Source organism: Oryctolagus cuniculus, chromosome 17, assembly GCF_051225735.1.
Source record: "Oryctolagus cuniculus isolate XC-2025 breed Fujian yellow rabbit chromosome 17, ASM5122573v1, whole genome shotgun sequence".
Classification (NCBI taxonomy): Eukaryota; Metazoa; Chordata; class Mammalia; order Lagomorpha; family Leporidae; genus Oryctolagus; species Oryctolagus cuniculus.
Genome location: NC_142883.1, coordinates 5,882,694 through 5,894,832, shown reverse-complemented (window position 1 = coordinate 5,894,832; position 12,139 = coordinate 5,882,694). Strand labels below are relative to the sequence as shown.

Genomic DNA, 12,139 nt, shown 5'->3' with positions numbered 1-12,139 from the left:
AGGTGCACCCCACCCCCGACGTCCCGTGTGCCCCTGGTTCCCTGGCTGGCTGCACGGCACCCACATACAAACACCTGGGGGGAAGGGGCTCCCTCTAGGCCCCATGCCCCGCCCCAGGAAGGGCCCAGCTCATGCCCCGGTCCACAGCCAGCCTCACAATCCAGGTGAGGTGGCCGCCCCCTAGAGGTGGGATCTGGAAACATCACAGCTGTCATGGGCAGCCTTGGTTCCCTTGTCCACCTGCTGCCCTGCCCAGCCAGATGCTCTTACCTGCCCTGCTCCATGTCAGGGTGCAGGGCGGGGAGACCTGTGAGACCCTCCCCGGGTGGTTTCTATCAGGGGTGGGTGGTTCCATCGTTCCCTCTCCTCTCTCGGCATGGATTTATTCAGCACCAAGGGCAGTACCTTCAGGTCAGCCGCAAAATTGGCTCCTGAAACCAGCCATCTGGTCTCCCCGGGGCTTACCTGGCCGCCACCCAGTCCGAGGCACCAGCCTCTGGCCACTAGACTTGTGGCCATGGCCACGCTCGCCTTGCCCCTCCCAGACCCCCACCCGACCCCACCCCAGTGCCGTCCAGGCCAGGCCTGGCTTTCCCCCTCCGGAGGCTACTTGGGCGTCCGGATGAGGGTGTGGTAGACCGGCTTGACGATGAGGTGCAGGTGCAGGGCGTTCTCCACCAGGTACTCGGAGTTGCGCCGCTGCAGGTCGGCGTGCGCCAGGAAGTCCCCGGCCTCCTCGCTGCTCTGGTGGAAGCTGTAGGCGTGGCGGACCAGGAGGCGGCCCTGCTGGCGCGCCCCCACCAGCACGGTCTTCTGGAAGCTCACGCCCGCGGCGTCGCCGCCGCTGCTGGCCGGCGTGACCACGAGGCGCGGCCGGCCGTCCTCGGGGCGCGCGGCGGGCAGCGCGGTGCCCGCGGCGTCGGCGTAGACGGGCCGCAGGCTGACGGGCAGCCAGCGCGGGGAGAAGAGCACGTTCCACGTGACCCGGCGGCCGGCGTCGTGGCCGCTGGGGCCCAGCTGAGTCTGGAAGCTGGTGCTGCGGTCGTCGCGGGCCGGGTTGTTGATGACCCACGGGGCGCCCCAGGCGGGCGCGAGGTAGTTGCGCGGCAGGAAGGCGCTGCTGTTGACGTCGAAGAACTTGGCGTAGTGCAGCGGCGAGGCGGCGTGGAACTGGTAGGCCTGGAGCAGCAGGTCGGCCACCGCGGGGCCGTGGCGCGCCAGGGCGGCGGAGCGCGCTTGCAGCTGGAACAGCTGCGCCGGCGGGATCATCGGATAGCGGATGGCGCGCAGCGCCCGCTCCGCCACGGCCGGGGGCGGCCGCGCGCGGCCCAGCCACGCCTCCAGCGCCTGAAACAGCTCCAGCTCGTCCTGCAGCACCAGGTCAGAGCGCTGCAGCAGCTGCGCCAGCAGCTCGGGGCTCACGGCGCCCCACTCGGCGCTCGCCGCCACGGCCGACAGGTTCCACGCCAGGAACTGCAGGCAGCTGTCCCGCAGGGCCTCGTCCCCGGTGCTCACCGCGTAGTGGTACCAGCCCACGGCCGGGCCCGCGCCGCCCGCTAGGTGCGCGCGCATGTAGTCGGCCACGCCCCGCTGCAGGGCGGCCACGCCGTACTTGGTGGCCAGCCTGTGCAGGGGGATGGCCTGGGACAGCAGCACGGTCAGCTCGCCGCAGTACAGGTACCTGCGGGAGAGAGGCGCAGAGGTGGCGTGAAGTCAGACCGGCTCCAGGCACCGCTTTCTCTGAGCCCAGAGGGGCGGGGTCTTGGATGGAGAGCCCCTGGTCAGGGCGAAACTGAGCAGAATGGGGCCTCCCCCCACCACCGCCAAGGCCCTCGCAGGTCTCTTTATTCCAGTTTTCACTACGAAGTGAGAAATCCCGTGTGCTTATTGAGCACCTAGTAGGTGCTCAGCTCAGCGCCGGAGCAAAGCAGACCCGCGTGGCTCCAGCCGTTGCGCTGTTCACAGTCGGGGCTAGGCGCCATCCTACCGCCTACCTGCCCTGACACTGGGCAAGTCCTTAAACTTGGTGACCCTGGGACCAAGCTTCCAGGACAGAGGAAGCAGCTCAGTGTCCTGGTGGCCGTCGGAGGAAGGAAGGCTCCGGCTACCAATCGGATGCCTGTTCTCTCCACTTGCTCCTCCTCTCATTTGCAGCCTGGTGCTGCCACCCTCCGTCTGTCTCTCACCCTTGTGCACCCCCTTCCGGCCAGTTCCTGCTGGCCCCGGATGCCCCACTTGGCTCTGGGGGTACCCCCTGTGTCATCCCCTCCCTGCTGCCTGGAACTCGGGCGTGGCATCTGGAATTCTAAGACTAAGTCGTGGGACCCGGGTTGCTTTCTTAGACTATAGTGTGAATGGTGCCCCGTGTGCCCCTGGTAAGAGCAGGGAAGAGAGAGGAGAGCTGACTTTTTCAGCTCCCTGGTCCTGTGGTTCCAAACCTGGCCAGACACCAAAACCACATGGAGACTTGAAAATAACAGGACGACTGCTGGTGACCAGGCAGGGTGGAGCCCAGGCATCTGTAGTTTTAAAAAGCTCCCTTGGTCAGATTCGGGATCAGCTGCCAGGGGTGGGAAGTGACATCAAATCACGCAGAACACTGACACAGGCAGGGAGCCTGTGCTGGAAGGTGGCAGGTCCTGGTGCTAATGACCTTGGGGAGTGGACGTAGTGACCTCTAGGGGCCCGGGGCCCCGCCCCACCTGATGAACTTGTCGAAGACGGCGGCGCAGTCGCGGGCCTCCTGCAGCGCCACCTCGCTCTGGTTGCTCAGCAGCTCCCGGAAGAGCTGGCTATGCAGCGCCAGCAGCAGGCGGTGGGCGTGGAAGACTCGCACCTCGTCGGTGCCCGCCGCCTGCACCCGCAGCACCACGTCGCTGGCGTTACCGTGCCGCAGCAGCTCCTGCAGGCGTTGGAGCAGCACCTGGGAGTGGTTGATGGAGGTGCCCGCCGCCTCCCCGCCGACGTCAGCTCTCTGCGCTGCCCCGGGGAAGGAACAGAGCGCAGCCTCAGTGCTGGGGCGCAGAGGAGCCGGCTGGAGACTCGTGTGTGCACGTGTGTGTGTGCGCGCAGAGGGCAGGAGGGCCCAGGGCGGCCGTGTCCACGCCCGTGCGTGTGCATGCAGGGTGTGCCCACAACAAGCACATCCTGTGCCCGTGCACACCCTGGCCGGTGCTTCCAGACCCAAAGCTGGGTTTCAGGCAGAGAGAGGTCACGAGCCGGTGCGGTCTCCCCGATCCCAGGCTCCCAGGCAGGCCTGGGGCCATGGGTGGTCCCCACCCCTCTCGCCTCCTGAGGCATTGCCCGCCTAAGGAGTCTGAAGTGGTTCGGCTACTTTCATGTATGTTGCCCAACACCTGCTCCTCAGAGCTTGGGACGTGGCACAAACAAGCTCAGGAAAATAGCAGGTGGACGGGTAACCGGTTCCACACCGAAGCCACTGGGGCAGTGTGGGGGCCGAGGGTCCAGCCTTGCAGGGTGGGCTGGGTGGGCTCGGCGTGCTGGGAGTGGGGAGGGGTCCGGGAGGCCGGCAGGTGCATGGAAGCGAAGCCTCGTTCCTGGCCCAGCCCTGCCCTTCTGGTTCTGAGTCCTGAGGGGACCCCAGGAGCCCCAAGAGCGAGCAGGTGCAGGAGTGGTTGTTGAGGCTGGCACCCCCCTTCCAGGGAAGCCCTGTGGGTCCGAGGGGGACGCACACTCAGTTACAGAAGACGCTGCCAGTGAGAGCAGCCGCTCAAGGAGCCTGGCGGGGGGGGGGGGGCTGGCAGCAGCAGATGGGCACCAGCCGCACCCCACCGCCTCGCGCCACGCACACAGGCCCATGGCGCGTGCGGCCCCGTGGAGAGGAGGCTCTCCGAGCAGGCGCTGTGCTCCGAGACAGAGGGAGGGAGGGAAGGCGGTGAACTTCCAGCCCCGCCTCTCCCAGCTGTCACTTGGAAAGACCTGAATGCTGATGACTCCCCATTCAACTCTGTGCGGGACAAAGGACAATGAGGGTCTCTTTGTCTTTATGACCCCGGCCCGCCCGCCTGCCCCAGCCTGCCCAGCCCCTCCTCCCACAGGGCGGCCTGGCGAATCTGCTCTCTCCAGCCCGCTGGACACTGCCCCCTCCTGGGAGGGCTGGACGGTCCTACCCTGCAGCCACTGCCCACTCACCTGCACGAGTGGCCAGGCCCACCAAGGTCAGGATGGCCCAGAAGCTGCCCCAGGACCTTGGCTTGGAGGAGCCCATCCTGGGCATCTTTGTGCTCTGTCCCCAAGTGCGCTGAAGGGACAGGGACGCTCAGGCCACTCGGCTCACGTCCCTCCTCCTTATATAGGATCCGGCACCCCCTTCCTGCCTGGCCTCCCTCCCCCCTCCCAGCCCCTGCCATGGATTGGTGGAAACTGGCCCCAGCTGTTGCCCAGGCAACCACTTAAGCCAGAGAGCAGCAGCCCCGGGGGCTATTGTGCTCCCTGGGCCCCCGAGGGGAACAGATCCGGCACCCGCCGCCCCCACCCCTCCTTACCACCCAGCAGCGCTAGCCGGCCTCTCCCAGGAAGGGCAGGCGAGGGGCTCCGGGATCACTGGCAACCACTGGCCTTCGAGTCCCCAGCCCCCTCCACCAGGCCCCGGGCCCCAGGCCCAGCCTCCGCCCTGGCACACAGCACACTTGGCAGCCCCGAGTCTGGATGCCATGGTGAACCGGCTACAGAGGAAGGGCCTGGACCAGCAGGGGGAAGAGACGGCTCTGGCTCCCACCCCTCCTCCACTGCAGTTTTGGGGTGGGCTGGCTCTCCAGAGGGGGGGAGCGGGGTCTAGATAGGGACCCACGGGGCAAAGCCTTATCTTCATGTCCTTGGTTGAAGGAGGTCCCCAGGGTGCCCTGGGGAGGGCGGTGGGCAATCTGACCATGACCCCTTTCCCCAGGGTCACGGTGAACCAGGGTGGCTGGGCTGGGCGTAGAGCAAATGCACCCTCCCCCACGCACCCCTGCCTGCCCTGAGCAGGGCTGGCCGCCCTCCAGGAGGCCGGTCCTCAGCAGGCCCCTCTGCCCCACCACTTCCTGCCTTTAATCCGCCCCCATCAAGTGGCCCAGGGCTCCAGGGCCGTCTCCCGAGAAGGCTTCTCTCGCCAGCGTCTGGTTTTCCATTCTTCTCTTCCCAAAGGTCCAAGGAGGCTTGCATGCACTTGGCATCCACCTCCGACTGTAAACTGAGGCAGGGAGTGGGCTGGGGTCTGAGCCGGAGAAGTGTTCTTCTAAAATGACGGCCCCCCAGAGGCAGCGGGAAGGGATGTGTCTGGGGTTGGGGGCGGGGCAGACGCTGTGGGGCCCCCTCTGCGGGGAGCTCTCGGTGGCTCCTGGTGGCTGGGACGTTTCTGGAATTGAGACGAATTCCTCGTCCCCGCCCTTGCTGTCCAGATCCCAGGGCCCCGCTCGATGCATCGATCTCTGCCCCGGGCTGGCGCACAGGCTCCCAGCAAACAGCACCAGCTTCTCTCTGGAGCCACAGAGAGAGCAGAACTGGGGCTGGCACCTGCCCCATCCGGGTTGGCAGAGCCGGGGCTGCCCAGCCCTGCGGAAAGCCCTCGCGGCTGCCCGGCCACGCACGCCTGGCTCCTCGCGTCCAGTGCCTGTCCACTGGCTGCCTGCCTGCCCTTTCCCGGGGTGGGGGGAGGCAGCACCACGTTCTGGCTCAACCCACGAGTCGGCGCCCTGGTGACCCCGGGCAGCCAGGGCCGTGGGGGCGGCCCAGCTTCCACCCGCGATGCCTGTGAAGGGGAGCGTCGCTGACGGAGCCCACGCCTCTGCACTCTGCCTCCCTGAGGAGCCGCGTCAGTCTTCCCAGAAGGGAAGCCCAGGGCTCCCAGGGGCGGGCCGGGGCATCTGTCCCGAGCGTTGCTGTGCAAGGGAGCTGGGAGAGCCCAGAGAGCATCGGAACCCAGAGGGTCTCCTCCGACTCCTCATCTCCTAGGGCCCCGCCTCCTGCTGCTCCCGACCCTGCCGGAAGGATCTAGAAGCCGGCTTGGCAGGTGGAGGCCCTCTCCATCCCCATTTTCTCAGTCCCAGGGTTGCTGTTGTGGTGCGCATGTGAAGGGGGGAGGGGAGGAAGGCGTCTGGGGCGGGGGAGGAAGCAGGGCCCTGGCCCGCGGTTGTACCCTGCCCTGGGACCTGCACGCCCGCCATTCCTGGAGCAGGCATCTGATGGGCTCAGAACAGTCCCCACGGGGGAGCGTGGCTTCCTGCCGCAGGGGAGCGTGGCTGTGACCTCCGTGACTTGCCTGGGGGCTGATGGCCGGGAGCTGCAGAGCCAGGATGCGCACCACAGAGAGTCCGACTTCTCTTCCCAGCCGCCCCCATGCGGGCTTTGCTGGGGAAGGCGTGGTGGTCCCGAGTCCATTGGGCCGGGAGTCACCGGTGCTGTAGAAGCCGCTGGAAGCCTTCGCAAGCTTGGGGAGAGGGAAGAGACTCTGAATCTGCAAGGGGGGGTGACCAGGCACTGGGGTGTGGTGACACCGAGGACGGACGAGTCCTAGATGCCGGGGCCCAGTGACACTGCAGACGGGCCAGCCCCAGCCCCAGCCCCAGCCTTGTCCGGACCTGGCAGGGTGCCCTGCATCTCTAACGTCCCCTGCCCTGGATTCGGGTCCCATGAGTGACCCAGGCACTCATCTTGGGGAACAAGGAGTCATGTTAGGATCCAGGCCTGTGTACTTGGGGGTGGGGTGGGGTGCACATTACAGAGACACAAGAAGGAATCCTCAGGAAACAGCCAGAAGTACCTGCTAAGCTTCTGTCAGCCCAGGCCGCCCAGCAGGGTGGCCCAGCCCCCCCCCCTTGCTCAGCAGCCCCCTACGCGCCCCCCTCCCAGGGCGTGCTGTGCCCCATGGAAAGCCCCTCCCTGCCAGAGCCACAGCCCACCTCCTCCTCGGCCCGCCCCTTCCTGGGTCCCATCACTGTCAGAGAAGGGAACCAGAGCCGGGGCGGCCTGGAGGGTGAAGCGTGCAGGGTCATGGAGCAGCCAGTCCGCCTGGAGCTCTGGCCCGGGGAGCTCCCTGGGCTCTGCCTGCAGCCGAAGACATCGGAGACCAAGGTCCGGGGGCGGCTGCTTGTCCACGCGTCTTCCGCTGCTTCAGCCGGCTGGCTCGGAGGTACTGGCCTTTACCCTGGCCACTGACACGGGCACCATGTGGGGAAGACTCGCCCCCTCCCACCAGGAAGGGGTCTCTCCCCTCTGAACAGGCTGCCTGCCTGTGCACCTGCTGGGGACATGAGTGTCCTTCCGTGCCACCGCTGTCCTGCCCGCCGCAGTGGCAGAGCTGGGCATCCATCCAGCTGTGGGTCCTGCAGATGCCGTGTCCCCATGGGACTCCACACCCCTGTGGGACATGCTCGCCGTCCCGAGTGGAATGCACACCCTGAGGAAGACAGTGCCAGTGGCCCCATGTGGGAAATGCAGCGTTGCCTGTCTCGGCTGCTGCAGGTCTTCAAAGGCACCCCCAGGGAAGCGGGTGCTCCCGCGGAGACCCTTGGAGGTCCAAGCAGGCTCGGGCAGGTGAACAGCACCCTCTTGTCAGGACAGGGCTTTCCCGGGGTGGGACTCGGGGAGGTGGCTGTGACATTAGCCTCTGGGCTGGCGGGAGGACCTCCCTGGGGTCCTGTGGCAAACCTGGGACCCCTCCCCGACCCCGGGCCTCCCCTAACCCAGATTGCATCTTGTTCTGTCTGAAGAGTGTTTAGGGACCCCAGTGAAATGCACACCTCTCAGAAGAGTGTAGGGCGGGATCTACTGTCAGTAAGTGCTGACCCCATACCAGGTTGGTCTTTCCAACTCCCTGGGGCGGCTGTGTCCCCAGCTCCACCAGCGTCGTGGTACACAGAGGTGGCTGCCTGGGTACTTGCCTGTGCCACGTGCACTATCTGTGGCTGAGGTCCCAGCTGTGTGCTTGGAGACCTGACAAGCTGGTCGTGCCTGCCTGGCCCAGCTGGGCAGCACAGGGGGCCTGACCCAAGCCAGCAGGACTCATATAGGCTTGTAGGGATGGGATGTGGCCACCAGGGGGCAGCAAGGAGCCAGCTGTGAGCGCTGGGGTGGATGTGGGGGTTGGGAGCAGATGGCTCCAGCCCCTGGAAATGGGCTCTAACTTCTGTATCTTCAGAGGGTGGGTCATGGGGAGGGATCCAGGCAGGGCCTCAGCTCTGCTCCCAAAGCAATCAGGAGCCCGCAGTGGGCTGCCCTGGCCACTGTCCCCCGGGCAGGGAAGCCAGCTGGGCACAGACCCTGCCTCTCCAGAGTGTCCGCCGGCACCGGCTGGTGTTTGTTTGCCAGGGACGGATTTTCTTGAGGGATGGTTCTTTTCACCAGGGCCAGGAAAACAGCTTGCGGTTCCCCAGCGCTGAGGGCAGCTCGTCAGATCTTCCCAGGGGTGGCCACCACCCCCGCACACGGCTGCCTGCCATCGACCCGGCCAGCAGCCCCTGGGAGTAGCCTCAGCCTCTTCAGGGCTGACCCCACTGACCTGGCCCTGGGACCCGAGTCCCATGAGCCCTTCCTCTTCCCTCCCTAAGCACAGACAGACCTGTGTCCCCCAAGTCACCCCCCACTACTCCTCCCCCCGCCCCAGGGGCTCCTGATTTGCTTGCTGTCCCCTGTGCCTCCGCCCCACCCTTTTCTACCTCCTCCTCCTCCTCCTCCTCCCTCCTCCTCACCACCCCGTCTGTCTCAGGCTCGGCGTCCGTGCAAGAATCGTGGAGCAAACACCGCCGGCAGAGCCGGGTGCCCAGGGGTGCGGCCAATGATGCTGACAGGGAGCTGCGGAGACCCCCAGGAGCAGCCACAGGTGACCTGGGACTCAGGACCCAAGAGCTTGGGGCTTGAGGGACCAGGGACAGGTAAGGTATCCGGACACAGGGGTGGGGCGGGCACGGCAGGTGGCGGGCCAGGGAGGGACGGGAGACCCGTAAAGGGTCTGGAGGCGGGACGGGGAGGCGGAAGCGTGTGATGGGATGGGGACTAGGTTTAGCAAGGGGCTGCCCCTCCCCCAGGTCCAGCCGGGACTTACGGCGAGGTTGGAAGGGAGCAGGGGCCAGAGCGAGCAGATGGCGGTCACTCCAGAAGGGCCTGGGGACTGTGACAAGGGAAGCCCTTGAACCGGGAGGGCGGGCCGCCTGCATGGTCGCTGCGTGGGGCTGGGCTGCGGCTGGGAGTCCCCCCGGGGAGGCCCAGGCTGCAGGGAAAGGCTCAGTGGCTCGAGCCCTGCTGCAGACCCCCGGGGCCCAGGCTGCCGGCTCAGCGCGTTTGCACAGGGCCCCTGTGGTCCTGACTCAGGGCCTCTGCTGTGCACGCCATCGGGGAATGGTCTCTCTGGCAGCAGGACGCTCTTCTGCCCACCAGAGGGGGAGCCGGGCCACTGAGCCGTTGGCGTGGGGGTGACAGTGGACTTGGCAGGGAGTTACCTGGTGGGAGATGTGGCCATCGGCTGGCCCGACTGGGCTCTGCATGGCCTGGGGGTGTGACAGCACGACCCCAGCTGGAGTAAAGAGACACTAACCCTGCTCTCCTGCCCTGCAGCGGGGCCGCTGCCGGCGACCCTGCCGCCCACCCTGCCGCCCACACCCAATGGCAGCTGGCCGGGCCAGGACTTCGGAGGGCAGTGGCCAGAGAGCCCAGAGAAGTCCCCGTGTGTGGCTGGCACCGTAGCAGTCATCTACTACAGCGTCCTGCTGGGCCTGGGGCTGCCTGGTGAGTGCCGAGCCAGAGTCTGGGGCCCGGACTTGGCCGGAAATCGGGGTCCTCCTTCAAGGGGTGCCAGGCCTCCGTGCTGACGCCGGGGACCCAGGGTCCTAGACCCCCGGGCAGGTCACCCCTCACCATTACGAGGGTGTTCTGGGGAGCAAAGTCTAGAGGGGGGTAAAAATGAGGGGCTAGGACTAGGGGTGCTCAGAGGGAAACTCAAGACTTAGCCAGAACAGGCAGCACCCTCCCAGAGGTGCCAGCAGTGAGCCCCCACGCCACCCTCTGCCATCAGAGGCAGGCTTGGGTGGGGGTGAGGGTGCTCACGGGGTAGGAGAGGTGAACAAGCCCCTCTCTGTGGCCAGGGAAGAGATGCAGAACAACAGAGCCAGACCCCAGGAGATGCCACCGCCCAGGGGCCTTTTACTGTTGTTGTTTTAAAGATTTGTTTTATTTATTTGAAAGGCAGAGTTACGGGAGGGGGGGAGACAGAGAAAGAGGTCCTCCAGCAGCTGGTTCACTCCCCAAATGGGCTACAATGGCCGGAGCTGGGTCCAGCCAAAGCCAGGAGCCAGGAGCTTCCTCCAGGTCTTCCGGGTGGGTGCAGGGGCCCAAGCACTTGGGCCATCTTCCGCTGCTTTCCCAGGCGCATTAGCAGGGAGCTGGATCGGAAGTGGAGCAGCCGGGACTGGAACCCACACTACTGTGTGGGCAATGGCAAATCAGAACCCGTGGTGTGTGGGTGGACAGGGCAGGGCTGGCCTTGTGGTGGCCTCCCCAGCAAAGTCAGTTCTGAGAAGGATCTGGAAGGAGGGACCGAGCAGCCAGCACCACCTCTGGCACATGTGGGCGGGGACTGACAAGGACAGGTGCATCCCCGTCTAACGCACACCTCTGACCCTCCCCCCCCCACCCCGGCTCCGCTGCCGTCAGTCAACCTGCTGACCACAGTGGCCCTGGCCCGCCTCGTCGCCAGAACCAAGAAGCCCTCCTACTACTACCTCCTGGCACTCACGGCCGCGGACGTCGTGACTCAGGTGGTCATCGTCTTCATGGGCTTCCTCCTGCAGGGGGCCGTGCTGGCCCGCCAGGTGCCGCGGGCCGTGGTGCGCACCGCTAACATCCTGGAGTTCGCCACCAACCACGCCTCCGTCTGGGTCGCTGTCCTGCTCACACTTGACCGCTACAACGCCCTGTGCCGCCCCCTGCACCATCGCGCCAACTCCACCCCGGGCCGCACCCGTCGGGCCATCGCCGCTGTCTTCAGCGCCGCCCTGCTGACGGGGATCCCCTTCTACTGGTGGCTGGACGTGTGGCGGGACACAGAGCCCCGCAGCACCCTGGACGAGGTCCTCAAGTGGGCTCACTGCCTCACGGTCTACTTCATCCCCTGTGGCGTGTTCCTGGTCACCAACTCCGCCATCATCTGCCAGCTGCGGCGGAGGGGCCAGAGTGGGCTTCAGCCCCGGGTGGGCAAGAGCACGGCCATCCTCCTGGGCATCACCTCGCTCTTCGCCCTCCTCTGGGCTCCCCGCATCATCGTCATGCTCTATCACCTGTACGTGGCCCCCGTCCACCGGGACTGGAGGGTGCACCTGGCCTTGGACGTGGCCAACATGGCGGCCATGCTCAACACAGTCGTCAACTTTGGCCTCTACTGCTTTGTCAGCAAGACTTTCCGGGCCACTGTGCAGCAGGTCATCCGTGATGCCTACCTGCTCTGCACCCTGGGGTCGCGGCCAGAAGGGGTGGGGGTGGGGCCTGTGCTGAAGCTTCCTGAACTCCCCAAGGGGGCGGAACTGTAGAGGAGGGAACCCAGCCAGGGGTCTGGAGGGGCTCGGGGCCACATGCACGGGGGGCCTTGGACGTTGTGCCCAACAAAACCTCATCCGCAGCCTGCTTTGCAATCGTGGGGTGGGGGAGTTTCTTCCTCCGGATTCCAGGTAGAGAGGAGGGCAACTTAGCCCATTCATATGTTTACTCCCCCAGAAAGTCCCACTTCCTGGGCAAGGGGGATGTTATGCTGGGTACTGATGAATGGCACTGGCTGCTGTGGGCGTTCTCTTGTGAGGGGCGTTTCTCCGGGTGTGTGATGAGTGCTGGAACAGCTGTGGCCAAATGAATGAATGAAAGGTGAGTGGGTTGGTGGCTGGATGAGTGGATGGGTGGGTGGGTGGATGAGTGGATGGATGGATGGCTTGGTGGATGAATGGATGGGTGGATGGGTGGGTGGGTGGTGGATGGATGGATGGATGGATGGGTGGCTGGATGAGTGGATGGGTGGGTGGGTGGATGAGTGGATGGATGGATGGCTTGGTGGATGGGTGGCTGGGTGGCTGGATGAGTGGATGGGTGGGTGGGTGGATGAGTGGATGGATGAATGGATGGATGGATGGATGGATGGATGGGTGGCTGGGTGGCTGGATGA

General features: G+C 65.9%; 2 protein-coding genes across 2 annotated transcripts; one reads left to right on the top strand and one right to left on the bottom strand.

Annotated features, from left to right (window-relative positions):
* Positions 1-216: 216 nt before the first annotated feature.
* On the bottom strand, positions 217-4,302 carry BTBD17 (BTB domain containing 17). The gene is made up of 3 exons (XM_051840587.3): positions 4,153-4,302; positions 2,703-2,979; positions 217-1,681 (listed from the first exon to the last, which is right to left on the bottom strand). Exons 1-3 carry the CDS (start codon positions 4,235-4,237, stop codon positions 607-609), a joined length of 1,437 nt encoding a protein of 478 aa, XP_051696547.1. The 5' UTR covers positions 4,238-4,302; the 3' UTR covers positions 217-606.
* Positions 4,303-8,734: 4,432 nt separating this feature from the next.
* GPR142 (G protein-coupled receptor 142) lies at positions 8,735-11,839 on the top strand. Its single transcript, XM_051840588.3, has 3 exons — positions 8,735-8,870; positions 9,550-9,720; positions 10,645-11,839. Exons 1-3 carry the CDS (start codon positions 8,774-8,776, stop codon positions 11,514-11,516), a joined length of 1,140 nt encoding a protein of 379 aa, XP_051696548.3. The 5' UTR covers positions 8,735-8,773; the 3' UTR covers positions 11,517-11,839.
* Positions 11,840-12,139: the final 300 nt, after the last annotated feature.